At 40.9% G+C, this 14,964-nt stretch overlaps 1 protein-coding gene across 7 annotated transcripts in view; it reads left to right on the top strand.

The window, feature by feature from the left end:
* The window catches only part of Tmod3 (tropomodulin 3), a 56,710-nt gene that overhangs the window by 17,103 nt on the left and 24,643 nt on the right, over positions 1-14,964 (top strand). For 6 of the 7 annotated variants that reach the window (XR_008213261.1, XM_052714557.1, XM_052714594.1 and 3 more), the window contains exons 2-3: positions 6,397-6,567; positions 11,157-11,313. Coding sequence is in view for 5 of the 7 variants with exons in the window: in XM_052714557.1 (XP_052570517.1) it covers positions 6,442-6,567; positions 11,157-11,313 (283 nt within the window). In the remaining 2 variants the exon portion in view is untranslated. The remainder of the gene's footprint in view (positions 1-6,396; positions 6,568-11,156; positions 11,314-14,964) is intronic. The other variant, XM_052714605.1, reaches the window with a different exon arrangement.

Genomic DNA, 14,964 nt, shown 5'->3' with positions numbered 1-14,964 from the left:
CACACGCACTCACACACGTACAAACAAACAAAAAAGATTACGAGGAAAACCCTTCCATTTAAAAAAGAAAATAACTGATCTTTTATAGACAAAAGGATAAGGCATTAGAGGAGGACCTGGCTCCTTAGGAAGCTATTGCAATAGTCCAGGCATGAGATAGTAACTGAGACCTTTTTGCACACAGTGTTGATTGGTGGTTTAGATGTGAAATGTGAGAGAAGTCAAAGTTAACTTCAAGACTTTATGCCAAAGCAACTCAGAGAATGAAGTTATCGTTATGTGCAAGACGGCAAGAGTGTGTGTAGGGGGTCAGATGTATGGGTTCTTGGATATTTATTTAGTTTGTTTGGTTGGTTGTTTGTTTGGTTGGTTTGGGGTTTGTTTGTTTTTTGAGATAGGGTTTCTCTGTGTATCCTGGCTGTCCTGGAACTCTGTAGACCAGACTGGCCTTAAACTCACAGAGATCCACCTACCTCTGCCTCCTAAGTGCTTGGATTAAAGGCATGCGCCACCACCACCCCTGCAAGTTCTTACATATTTCTGTTTAGGATTGCTGTTAGCCACACAGGTAAAGATTTTACATAGGTAGTTATTTTTTTAGGTATGGAGTTCAGAAGAGAGGTCCAGATTAAAGGTAAAATTCAAGAGTGGTCAGTGTATGAAATCATCAAGGAAGTAAGGTGAGCTTAGGAGAGAAGGAAGGTCACTATCTATAGTTTGTCCAGTCCTACTAGAGAGATATGAATCAGCATAGAAGTTTAACCAGAGATCAGCATGATCACATGTGTGCAAAGAATCCAGATAGAAGAGTCTGGAAACTACGCCTACCCTATAGAAACGATGATGAAATGGAGATTAACAGCCTGTATATCTGAATCATGTAACTCCACAGTTGCTTTATAGCATAATCTCTGTTGAGACCTTTTTCTATAAAAATAGAAGCTGGGAGAGAATAAGTAGATACTGGTTAGGTACAGTCATGTTTTTCATACTTAGATAATTAAAATTATTTGTTTGTTTGTGGAAGAGATACATGTGCCATGATAGAGGTCAAAGAACAACTGGCTGGAATCAATTATCGACTTTCACTAGTGGGTCCTGGGATCAACTCAGGTAGTCAAGCTCAGTGGCACTTGTCTTTACTCACTGAGCCATCTTATCAGCCAAACTTACATAATTTATAAATTCTCTTTAAAGGACAGAAAAATGTGTCCTAGTGTTCATTGATGATTTTTACTAAAACTGAATTGCTATTGATATAATAACATTAGAGGCTGAGACAGGAGGATCATTTGAGTTCAAGGCCAGCTTGGGCTATATAATGATGCCCTATTTTAAACAAAAGAAAACACACACACACACACACACACACACACACACCCCAGAACTGTTTATTGATGGGATCTGGTCACAAGAGGCACGAGTAGCTATAGATAACAGTATGAACAGTATATCCACAGGAGCAAGAGTAGAATACATGGGTACAGGTGCAAGTAACTTAGATTGTGGTTGTGTGGGAATGGAGCCTCAGAAAATTTTAGGGATGTTATTATGTTCAGTGAGCCTTGAGGAATGTCTAGGGCTTCAGTTGAGGAAACAGACATGGCTAAAGAACGTATTTCATGGGGGCTGGAGAGATGGCTCAGTGGTTAGGAGCACTGACTACTCTTCCAGAGGTCCTGAGTTCATTTCCCAGCAACCACATGGTGGCTCACAACCACCTGTAATGAGATCTGGTGCCCTTTTCGGGCCTGCAGGTGTACATGCAGGCAGAACACTATATACATAATAAATAAATAAGCAAACAAAAAAGAATGTATTTCATGGTAAGCAAGGATGGAGGGATCTAGAGTTTGTGTCCTGTTCAGAGCCATGGATACTGTGATAGGGAACAGCTGGAGATAATACTGGAAAGCTAGCTATAACCAGTTTGTAAACTGTGATTTGTACCGAGGTATTTGCACTTTTCTCAAAACGTTGGCAGCTTTTTTTTTTTTCCCCTGTGAAGGGACAATAGTAAATGTTTTAGCCTCTGTGAGCCACTATAATTATTCAGCTCTCCCATTGGGGCACATGAACAGGAATAGACAATGCCTCCATGAATAATGTAACTGTTCCAGTTTACATTCATATAACCAGGCAGAAGGCCAAATTCAAGTCACTGCTGTAGAGCACAAGGACTTATCCTTAACTAGTTGTATTTTAGTCCCCATTACCATCCTCCTGAGTATAGCCTTTCTAGCCTGTACAAACATCTACTCAATGTCTATGAAATTAACTTTGTAACTTGTGCTTATGAGTGAGAACCTACACTATTTGACTTTCTGTGTTTGGCTTATTGCACTAAATATAATGTCCTTCAGTCCATGTTGCTGCACATGTCCAGCATATTGGTTTTCCCTCATTGCCATGCAGAATTTGTTTTCTTTTCCAGTGAAGTGTTCTCAGGACAGGCAAGAGATAACATTACCATACTCAGAACAGAAGCACAGGAAAGCAGCTTCCAGAGCAGGTTCTGAACCCTGTTGTCCCGGGACCCTGTCAGTGTACAGTGCCCCTCAGTAAAGAAGAGTGGAGGGGAAATGTACAATCAAGGAGAGACTCTAGGAGTGGGAACACAGAATAAAAGAGAGTGCCCGTGTGAGTTTTGAGCATTGTTAGGTAGCATGAACACTGGTTGTTGACACTTTGCCGTAATAGAATCGGAATTTCTAGAAAAATTGGCTGTGTTAACTGGCAGTTCTTTCATCTTGGCAAAAGTTCCATCATCTGAATCTCAGGGAAATGGCTTCTTCATTGTTTTGAAAAGGAAAAACAAATAAGCCGAAATAAAAGCCATAGATTCATGTTCCCCTATGACACATAAAAAGTCATAAGAGTTAATAGAACACAGTTACAGACCCTGTGATCTACAGCAGTAACATTCTTGCTTGATACACTAGTGACCATTCACTGTCTGATTGGATCTAAGGCCATTCCATGAGATGGAACCCATGCCTGACCAGCTTGGGTGGCTAAGAATCTGGGACGAGATAGGCCATGGGCCTAGGGGAAAACCAAATACTATTGTTTTGCTGAAGGAACACAGCAGTAAAATGACCTCTAACTGACATTCTGCTATACTCCTATATCTTAGATGGGTTACTGTTACTGTGATGAAACACCATGACCAAAGCAACTTGGAGAGGATAGAATTTTTTTGGCCTACACTTCCACATCACTGTTCATCACTGAAGGAAGTCAGGACAGGAACATGGAGGCAGGAGCTGGTGGAAACTGTGGAGGAGGGTCACTTACTGCCTTGCTCATGATGGCCTGCTCAGCCTGCTTTCTTACAGAACCTAGGACCAGCAGTTCAGGGATAGCACCACCCACAGTGGCCTGGGCCCTCCCCCATTAATCACTAATTAATAAAATGCCCTACAGCTGGGTCTCATGGAGGCATTTTCTCAATTGAGGTTCCCTCCTTTCAGAATACTCTAGCCTTTGTCAACTTGACATAAAACTAGCCAGCGCACCATGGGTCAGTGTCTTGCTCAGCTATCATCGGAGAAGCTTCTTCCTACAGTAGATGGGAACTAATACAGAGATCCATAGCTGGACCATGTGCAGAGGGTGAGACTGGAACACTCAGTCCTAAATGTCTTCATTAAATCCCTCCCCTCGGGGCTGCGGGAGCTGTGCAGAAGAGGAGGCGGAGAAGTTGTAAGAGCCAGAGGGGGTGGATGGCACCAAGGAGATGGTGTCCTCCAGGCACAACAGGACTGACTCACTTATGAACTCACGGAGACTGTGGCAGCATGCACAGGGCCTGCGCAGGTTCCACAGACTGGACACCAGAGCTGAGAGGGAGAAGTGGACTCGGCTCCCATCCCTAACTAAGAAGAAGCTGTCTCCAAATTGACAATCACTTGCAAAGGAAAAATTAGTTTTCTGCACTAGAGTCTCACTGGGTGTTCAAACCACATTTGAAGGCAGGCTCCATGCCAAGCAGTAGAAGGCCGACACAAAATGAACTGGGTGACGCTTTGTAGAGTTTTTTGTTGTGTCTCATGTTGCTTTGTTTTGGCATTTTTGTTTGTTTTGTTTTATTTTAATCTTACTGGTCTTTTGCTTGTATGCTATAGTTCCTGATTTTGTGTTTTTATGGGTTTTATTTGTGTGTGTGTGTTTCTTTTGCTTTTTCCATATTTTGGTTTGTTTGGGTTGTTTTTGTTTGTTTGGTTTTTTTTTGGTTTTGGGGTTTGTTTGTTTGTTTGTTGTTTTCTGAGAGGGTTTTTCTATGTAGCCCTGGCTATCTTGGGACTTGCTCTATAGACCAGGCTGGCCTTGGGCTCAGAGATCCACCTGCCTCTGCCTCCCTGAGTTCTGGGATTAAAGGCCTGTGCCACTGCTGCTTGGCTGTTTTTTCCTATTATTATTATTATTATTATTATTATTATTATTATCATTATTATTATTCTAGTTTGTTTGCTTTTTTATTTGCTCTTTTGTTTTCTAAAGAGAGAAGGGTGTAGAGTTGGGTGGGTGGAGAAGAACTGGAAGGAGATGGGGAGGGAAACCTGATCAGAATATGGAAAATGAGTTGTCAAATTTAACTTGATAACAGAGATTAATATCTAGACTAAATTAAAGACTTCTTAAACAAACAACAAAAAAGGGCCACTAGACTAAGGAGGTGGCTGAGAAGATAAAGTGCCTGCCCCATCACAGCATGAAGATCTGAGCTCAGATTCCTAGAACACACATAAAAAGCTGGGATGGTGGTGAGTGCCCATAAATATCCTCCTACCCTTACTGCTTGGGGGTGGAAAGACAGATGGATCCCTAAAACTCATTGGCCAGCCAGTGTAGCCGAATCATTGCACTTCAGTAGGGCCCAGGTTTTGTTTTGTTTTGAGACTATCTCATAAATAAGAAGATGGAGGATCAAGGAAACATACTGCACATCAGCCTTTGGCCCTGACATGCATGTGCATGCGTACCTGCACATGGGTGTACATCCATACTAACAAGTGCATATGCCACACACACAAAAGATGATGTGTTTTGTAAAAATGAGCAGTAGGTTATCCACAAAGAAAAAGGAATGCCATTGGTAAGTGAACATGTGAAACAAGGCATAATCTTGTCATAATTTAACAAAAATGCACATTAAAGCCATGGTGAAATACCATTTCACATATTCCAAATGTCAAAAAGCATAAGTCTGATAATACTTAAAATAAACAAAGAAGAGCAACATGATTTGTCATGTATGGAATCTTTTACAAATGTAAATTGGCATAGTCACTTTGAACATCATTTGACATTACCTAATAGAGTTGAGTATATATGTCTTAGTTAGGGTTTCTATTGCTGTGAAGAGACACCATGACCACGGCAACTCTTATAAAGGAAAACAGTTAATTGGCTGGCTTATAGTTCAGACTTTTGAGAATGCCTTTTTATTGTCGTTTAAAAACATATTTTCAGCTGGATATGGTAGTGTACACCTGTGTTCGTAGTACTCGGGAGGCCAATGCAGAAGACTCACCTTGAATTCAAGGCTAGCTTGGTCTGTGTAGAGAGTTCCTGCTTAGCCTGGGCTATAGTGTGAGAGCTTGTCTTAAAAAAAAAAAAAAAAAAAAACCTTTACATGAACAAATAACAAAATACTATTTTCCTTTAAAAATGTTTTTAAAGATGCCCTTGTTTTTATTTTATGTATACCTGTGAGTGTCTGTCTGCATGTATGTGTGTGTATCACATGTGTGCCAGAACTCTTGGAACTCAAAAGAGAGTGCCAGATCATCTGGAACACAGGCACTTGTGAGCCACCCCATGTGAATGCTGGGAACTGACCACAAACTCTCTACAGGGAGTATTAACTGCTGAGCCATCCTCTCCATCTCCTAAAATAATCTTTTTGAAAAAAGTATTTTTAAAAAAATTTTTCCCAGAGGCAGGAGACTACTCCTTCCTGTGACACATTATTACTGTTCTCCTATGTTGATATTGTGTCATACTGTGCTCCTAAATAGTTTGTAGTGAAACAAATGTCCATTGGGACAATTTGACATCACTGATAGAAACAAATGTTGTCCATTGGGAAAACGACATCACTGATAGAAATTAGTTTGGGAAAAAAAAATTATTTTATTTTGCCACTGAAATTCAGTTATCAGAAATTGTAATTCTGTAAGTAGTTGTTTTAATGGTTTTCATTTTCACTTCCTTTTTCCCACTTTATTTTTCTACAGAGACAAAAAATGAAAGCATGAATGATCTGTAGCTAAGAGTAGCATATGATATGATCAAGAATGTATGACAAATGGATGTAACATTTCCCTTTCCCCAATAATAGATACAACTAGATAAGATTTATGTTTAAATGATTGTTTCTTTCCTCCATAGCTATCAGAAGTGGGGCAAATCACGTGACTTCCTACACTGCTAACCATGGCACTGCCGTTCCGGAAGGACTTGGGGGAGTATAAGGACTTGGATGAAGATGAGCTCCTAGGCAATCTGTCAGAATCAGAGCTGAAACAGCTCGAAACTGTCCTGGATGATCTTGACCCTGAGGTTGGTGCTAGTCCAGGAAGAGAAATGCGATAGCTTTTCAGACTGCCAGCTTGCTTTCTCATGGCTTTCCCCAGTTCCCTTCACCCACTTTCTATTCAGATGAACTGGCATTTTGCTGCTTCTCCAGGTCCCCATATCTACCTCCACATCTTATGATACAGGCATTCTAAACTATCGTTAAACATCTACACAATTTTTTCTCTATTATAATCTTCCCTCTGTGCAATTGAAAGTAGTAATAGCTAATTAGCTCTTTAATTGATGCTAATCTGTTTCTCTTCAGAGTTTCTGTACCAGGCTGGTGCCAGTATACTGTGCCTCTAGAATGTTCTTAATGGCCTAAACCTAATTATAACGGTCCTTGAGAAAAGTTGACCAAATGGTAGAAGTCATTAGCATTGGTAGAACAGTTCTAAGATGCAGATCTGAACACAGATACTTCTTAACTGATAAACCCATCCTAGGTTGCAAGTATTATACATTGAAGTGCATTTAATATACCTAGCCTACTAACATAGCTTTTCCTATACTGCCTTAAGTGTGCTCAGAACACTTAAATGACATTTGGACAAATCATCTAATGTAAGCCTAGTTTGTAACAAAGTATTGAATACGTTGTGTGGGTTGTGTGCTATAGTGAAAATGAAAATCAGTGATTGTGTGGGTGCACTTCTCCACTATTTTAGAGTTGAACCATTGGTAAGTCCAGAACATTGTAGATGTATCCTTGTCTGTATCTGCCAAGCGGCTGTTACTTGTCTCGTACAAGGCTACATAAGGCTAATGTAGGACCCTTTAACCTTTGAGTGTGACTCAAGGAGGTAGCAGGAAGAACTGCAAAGTGGTGGTTATTGGCAAAGCTTTACCATGTTTCTTAAAGCCATTGGTTTTATATGCCCTTTAAGAATTGAGGTATCATGAGCTTTTAGGGAAAGGAGAGTTACTGGGATTAATTAAAATCAGGGCCTCAAGCATGCTAAAAATGTGCTTTATAAAATTGTTCTTGTTGCCGGGCGGTGGTGGCGCACGCCTGTAATCCCAGCACTCAGGAGGCAGAGGCAGGTGGATCTCTGTGAGTTTGAGGCCAGCCTGGTCTACAGAGCTAGTCCAGGACAGGTACCAATGCTACAGAGAGACTCTGTCTCGAAAAACAAAAAACAAAAAACCAAAAAAAAAAAATTGTTCTTGTTGCTAGCTGGTATGTCTATACCACAGGTCAAGTCCTTTGACCATAATTACTATTACGAGGAAAACTACTCATACCTAAGTCTGAGAGATTACTTAGGATAATAGAGCTGTCAACAGTATATTTGGCAGTCAGTTGATGAGACCAATTTAAATAAAATGGTTTACGAACCAGAAAGCATGTAAGAGCTGTCTAGCCTGGGTTTTTCACCTGGGCCAATGACTTTTTTGAGGGCCTGTCCTGTGCTTTACAGGATGTTTAACAACTCTTTGCCTCAGTAGGAGCAATCTCCATTGGGGAGCAGTCTTCAGGCTATGAATATCCAGGGGAAGAAAACTATGGTAGACATTTTTTTACACACTGTCAACATCCACACATAGAAACAATAGGGCTCACTATTTCCTTCTGAGTCCCACCCCCAAGGAGAAGGCTTTACCATTTTCTCCCTGGGTCTAAGACTATGGGGTCCTTAACATGGCCATGCCTATGTCAACAGAACACATTCACTCAGGACTTCACTCACTTAGGGCTTCCTCTGCTCCCTACACGTGGGTGTATATACTTCAGTCCCCAGCTCTGAAATCTTTATTCAGTAAGTGTTGGGGGACAGCCTACAGGTCCTGGCTACTATGCTACACTTAGGAAATGCAAGAGTGAACAAAACAAATGTAATTTTTGCCCCGTGATGCAGGCTGGTAGGAATGGAGAAAACTAGACTTGAATCAGATAACAAAACTGTGTTAAAAGAGTGATGAGTGCTACAGACAGTAACTTATGAATGAGACATCAGGAAAAACGTTCCTTGGGGGCATAATGCCGGAGTCTTAAGAATGAGTAACCGGAAAGGATGGACAGAACCTTCAGGGGAAGTGATCTCCGTATTTCACACATTTAAAGGTCATAGTTGAAGGAGGAGTGTATGACAAGAACAAGGAAGGAAATAGTGTATCAAGAATGGAGGTGTGTGCTGGAGAGGTGGCTTAGAGGTTAAGAGCACCAACTGCTCTTCCAGAGTTCCTGAGTTCAATTCCCAGTACCCACATGGTGGCTCACCACCATCTGTAGTGAGATCTGGCTCCCTCTTCTGTATACATAATAAATAAATAAATCTTTAAAAAAAAAAAAAGAATGGAGGTGTGAGCTGAGCCTGGGCTAACAGATGGGGGGCGGGGCACGAAGGGAGGATGAGACCAGGGCACCTGATGTCCTGAGGTCAGTTACACTAGTGTAACATTCCAGCCAAGCTCACATCAGAGCTTGCACCCAAGTACTGGCATTGGGGATGAGGAAGTGATGGTTGCATTCTTTAGGAAGTAAAACTGGATAAACTTTGCAGGCTGAATGGGCTGTTTGTCAGTTCTCATATTTCAACATCTAAAGGTAGAAATCTTATGTTTATTCTTTATAGTTGCACAGATAGTTTCTTAATTGTAAATGCACACAATATTCAGGGTTAGGAACAGATCTTTGTGGTTTATCCTTGTAGATCAGCCTTCTAAGTAATGAGTATCACTACATTAAGAGTTTTGTGAAGCCGGGCGGTGGTGGCGCACGCCTTTAATCCCAGCACTCGGGAGGCAGAACCAGGCGGATCTCTGTGAGTTCGAGGCCAGCCTGGGCTACCAAGTGAGTTCCAGGAAAAGGCGCAAAGCTACACAGAGAAACCCTGTCTCGAAAAAACCAAAAAAAAAAAAAAAAAAAAAAAAAAAAAAGAGTTTTGTGAAAACTGTTGTGGACTTCAGGAAATAGCCAAAGCGTAAGCATGATATTTTTAGTTATAAAATCATCATTTCCCATTATTGTCCATAGAAAAATCACCTTTTGTAATGAAAATGTATACCATCTGTGAGGTTGAACATCATTCACTGCTAGTAATAGGTGTTGCCTTCACTGGCTGCCTCAATTGTAGAACAAGGAATACTCAGGAAAATGAGGCAAGGCAACCTGTCTTTGCTTTTCTTTTCTTTGCTTTGCTTTAAGACAAGATCTCTTGTAACCCAGGTTGGCCTGGCTGTGAACTCTTGGTCCTCTTGTCTCTATGCCAAGGACTGAGAGTCCAGGCATGAGCCCCTGTTTGAGGTTGACTTTTGACAAGCAGGATGGTACTTATTTTGTCTTGTTACTCTGTTAATACAAATTGAGAGTCCTGACTTCAGGGGCAACTTCAAGCATTCCTCTCCTTTTTATTTCTAGTCAGTCCGTGTACTCAAGGCTGTGCGGTGTGGACACCAGAGGACTTCTGTATCTCTGGGTACCATGAGGCATGCATAGCAAAGACATTAACTGTTACTAGCATACACTAACACTTATGTGTGCATATGGACACATACACAGTGGACAGTTTTGTACTAGATTTAAATCTAGTAAACAGTCTTGATGTTGGACTGTGTATGTTTTTAGCTTGATAAGAGCTCTGTGATCAAATGGAAGTCATTACAAGGAATATTATATAGTAGTTTGAAGTTCTTTTGTGATAGAATTAGTTTATGTACATGTTTACTGGTCAGTCATTAAGCATTAAGGAAATTGTTGTTGCTGTTGTTTGGACATTAAACTTTTTATCCTCCGGCTTCAGCTCCCTGAGAGCTAGAGCATAGGTATGTGTTACTAGGCCAAGCTAGGAAAACCTTTTCCTTAATAGTCCTTGGAGAAAAATAAAAATATCAACTTGAATATAAATATCAACATAAAGTAAAACACCTTCCCTGGAAAAATAATAATCCATGGACACTTAAAAATTAAAGGGTGAAGTTAGGCAAAATGACTCGGCAAGAAGGATCATAGCAAGTTCGTGGCCAGCATGGTACACATTGTGAATTCCAAGCCAGTCGTGGTGATATATCAAGAGCCTGTTTCAAAAAAACAAAATGCTAATGGGTGTTTCCTCCTAGATGGATACTATCTGAAGAAAATATGTAGGTGCCTATTTTTAATAATAATGTAAGTGAATTCTGCCTACTTAAAAAACAATTAGACTTGCCAAGTGGTGGTGGTGCATGTTTTTGAGAGGCAGAGGCAGGCAGATCTCTGTGAGTTTGAAGCCAGCCTGGCCTACAGAGCAAGTTCCAGAACAGCCAAGGCTACACAGAGAAACCCTGTCTTGAAAACAAACAGACTTGTGAGCCAGTCAGATGGGGCAGCACTAAAGGCAGTTACCAGTAACTCCCCAAAGTTGTCCTTTGACCTCTATATGTGCCCACACCCAAAATCAATAAATCAGTGTTTAAATACAAAAACTTGTAATACATCTCATGTGACTGTCCTAACATCTTGCAATGAGGTGTTTGATGCCTGTGTCCTGCTGTTTCTTGATCTTTCTTACCTGGGAAATCCGTAGAAGCATAGAGTGTTGGCATTCTTGGTGGTTTGCTGGTCATAATGACTGACTCATTCTCTTTGGCAGAATGCCCTTCTGCCTGCAGGGTTTCGGCAGAAGAACCAGACCTCAAAGTCCGCCACGGGACCCTTTGATAGAGAACGTCTCCTTTCTTATCTAGAGAAGGAGGCACTGGAGCATAAAGACCGGGAAGACTATGTGCCCTACACTGGAGAGAAAAAAGGTAAGTAAGCCCAGGACTGGATGTTGTTATTCAGCAGCTTCAGGTCCTTTTTATAATGGATGCCCAAGGAGAAAATTGTTTCTAGAGGTACATAATCAGCAGACTTTAAAGATGCAATACTGCCGGGCGGTGGTGGCGCACACCTTTAATCCCAGCACTCGAGAGGCAGAGGCCGGCGGATCTCTGTGAGTTCAAGGCCAGCCTGGGCTACTTAGTGAGTTCCAGGAAAGGCGCAAAGCTTCACAGAGAAACCCTGTCTTGAAAAACCAAAAAAAAAAAAAAAAAAAAAAAGATGCAATACTGTTGACCTAAAAGTTTACTAGGTAGTTTAGACACTTCGCTTATATTTATCAACTTATCTAGTGAGATTTATTTCTTAATTATTCATTAGTGAGGTTTATTACACAGAGACTTTGTATAACATTGCTTCACACTACAAGTTGTTGAAGCAAATTTAAAACCTAGTTTATTTACAGGGTGCAGGTGACAGCAAAAAATGCTCCTCCTAAAGTCTTTAGAGTGAAATTCCATAAAATAATTCACGCTTTTTAAAAGATACCCTTCCTTAGCTGCCTTTAACACATCATAGTTTGCTAATGTTTCCTATGGTGAGTTTGAGGAAATTTTTCTAGTCTTAGGTCTTTCATATTGTAGTATCTAATTCATTCATCCACATACATTTATCTTTCTGGAGTCTGGCGCCTTAGACCACTAGGCTATACTGACACCTACATTTATCTTTCTTAATCAATAAACAAGAACAAGCAATGCATGAAGACGTGGCTTAGATTGAACTTTACTTTTCAGAGGGAAAAAGTTTACCAGCTAAAGTTACAGCTCAAGAAGTAGTGGTTAGCATAAATAACTTAGAAGTGGGCATACATGAGGAAACAGAAAACAGAGAACTAAGGACGGGTAGTAGACTTTTACTTTAAAGTACAACCAGATAGAAAATTCTGCAGGATGGCTTAGCTCATATGCAGGTTATACTGTAGAAGTTACAGGAAAGGCTGGAGAGGTGGTTCAGTGGTTAGACCACTTGATGCTGTTTCACAGGACCTGTATTCCGTATGCAGTACCTATGTGACACAACTCACAACTTCCTATAGCTCTAGCTCTAAAGCCTCCAACGCCCTCTTCTGGCCTCTGAGGGGACCTGCACTCACTTGCACATACTCTTCCCCCATACATAATCAAAAATTAATATTTTTTTCAAGTAAAATCAGAGTACATAAAACAAGAACCAAATATATGAACATATAGGGTACACTTACGTATATTAGGTAGATCTCTTGATACAGTAAAAGCAGTTTGTTTTTTTAATTTGAGGGTTTCTTTTTTAAAATGTGTGTGTGCTTGTATCTGTGTATGTTTTATGTGCATGAATCCTAAATGTTCTTTTAATAAAAACCCAGAACCAGATATTGGGGTAAATACTGAAAGATCAGAGAGACAAAGGAACAAGCCACAGCCCACATCTCACCTCACCAACTCCTCAGCTGATCTCCACAAATCCTCAGACTGAATGCCTGAGTCCTCAGCCGAAAAGGCTCTTAAGTTCTTGTCTCCTCACACCTTATATGCCTTTCTCCACCCAGCCATTTCACTTCCTATCTCAACCTTCCTAGTGCTGGGATTAAAGGTGTGTGTGCTTCCCAAATACTGGAGTTAAAGGTGTGTGCCACCACTGCCTGGCTCTGTTTCTCTCCTAGACTGGATCAATTTCATGTAGCCCAGTGTGGCCTTGAACTCACAGAGATCCACACGGATCTCTGCTTCCTGAGTGCTAGGATTAAAGGTATGTGCTACCACTGCCTGACCTCTGTGTTTAACTCTATGGCTGGCTCTGTCTTCTGATCTTCAGGCAAGCTTTATTTCTTAGATTACAAATATATCACCACAACTGTGTGTAAAGTTTCCTGTGAGGCCAGGAGAGGGAGTTGTATAGCTATAGTTGTGAGCCACCCAATATGGGTGCTGAGACTTGGGTCCTTTGAAAGAGCTGCAGGTGCTTCTAACCACTGAACATCTCTCCAGCCCCAAACTTGCTTTTTTCTTATTATTGCATTCACTCATCAATTTTCTGTTTATATGTGTGGATATATGTGTATGGGTGAGTGTGCATGTAGAGGTCAGAGAATAACTTGAAGGAATGAGTTTTCTCTTTCTATTTTGTGGATCTAGTAGTTGAACTCAGATCTGTAGACTTGGTGGAAAGCATCCTAACCTACTGAGCCATCTCTCCAGCCCAGGAAAGCTATTTTTAAAATTACCCAGCATCCTTGTAAGACAACATTTAGGTTACCTAATAGGGAAGAATTGTGGTGGTGGGTTTTTTGTTATTCTTTGTTTTTGTTTTTTAAGATAGTATCTTGCTAGTCTAGACTGGCCTGGAACTAGCTGAGGCTGACCTAACCCCTGTGTAATCCTCCTGCCTCAGCCTCCCAGAGTGCTGGGATTACAGATGTGAGCCACCATGCCTCTTTTTTTGCAGTGCTAGAGATTAAGGCAGTGGTTCTCAACCTTCCTAATGCTGCAGCCCTTCAACACATGTTGTGGTGACCCCAACCACAGAATTATTTTTGTTACTGCTTCATAACTGTGATTTTGCTGCTGTTATGAATCATAATGTAAATATCTATGTTTTCTGGTGGTCTTAGATGATCCCTGTGAAAGGGTCATTTGCCCCCCCAAAGGATCACAACCCATATGTTGAGAACCACTGGATTAAGCCCAAGAGGTTGTGCATGATAAACAAAACACTCCACCACTGAGCTGTATCCCTAACCCTTTAAGTGCATTTTTTACAGGCAGTCCCACAGCATACATCTATTCAATTCATCTAACTCTAACAAGCTCCTGTAGGAAAACTATCATGATAGGAAATAATCTTGACAGATGAATACAAATAACTCCTTTATGATGCTAAACATCTAAAAATTAGGCTGGGCGGTGGTGGTGCACGCCTTTAATCCCAGCACCTGGGAGGCAGAGGCAAGTGGATCTCTGTGAGTTCGAGGCCAGCCTGGTCTCCAAAGCGAGTACCAGGAAAGGCACAAAGCTACACAGAGAAACCCTGTCTCGAAAAACCAAAAAAAATAAAAAAAATAAAAAAAAAATAAAAAAAAAATAAATAAAAATTAAATTTCTTTTACTTATAGGTGTTACATTAAAATGTGAAAAAGACATGGACTTTTTGCCTCTTTAAACTTCTGCAAAATAGTGGTGGGGATATAGCTCAGCCGTAGAAGCTTGCCTCTGTAAGAAACCTGGGTTCAATCCCCAACACTGCATAAACTGGGTGTGGCTGTGCAGTCTGTAATCCTGACACTGAGGAGGTGGAAGCAAGAGAATCAGGGGTATGAGGCCAACCTGGGCTACATGAGACCCTGTCTCTCACCACATGTACACACACAAATAAATAAATTAAGATAAAATTGCAAAATGGAAAAAAAAATTGCAAAATGGGTAGCTGGGCATAGTCAAAGACAAGGATGAGGGAGAGTATTTTTCTAGCTCTTTTGGAAAATGATGAACATGCACAGTGTTGACTATGGCTATTTCCCAACGTACATCTACGTGTCATCAGTAGTCTGTCTCAGAGTTAAATAAGGCATAGAGCTGTCCCATGAATTTATCACTTGGCAAATT

The sequence above is a fragment of the Peromyscus californicus genome, unplaced genomic scaffold (assembly GCF_007827085.1).
Source record: "Peromyscus californicus insignis strain IS unplaced genomic scaffold, ASM782708v3 Scaffold_11__1_contigs__length_118956290, whole genome shotgun sequence".
Taxonomy (NCBI): Eukaryota; Metazoa; Chordata; class Mammalia; order Rodentia; family Cricetidae; genus Peromyscus; species Peromyscus californicus.
This window is presented reverse-complemented; position numbering and strand designations above follow the sequence as displayed.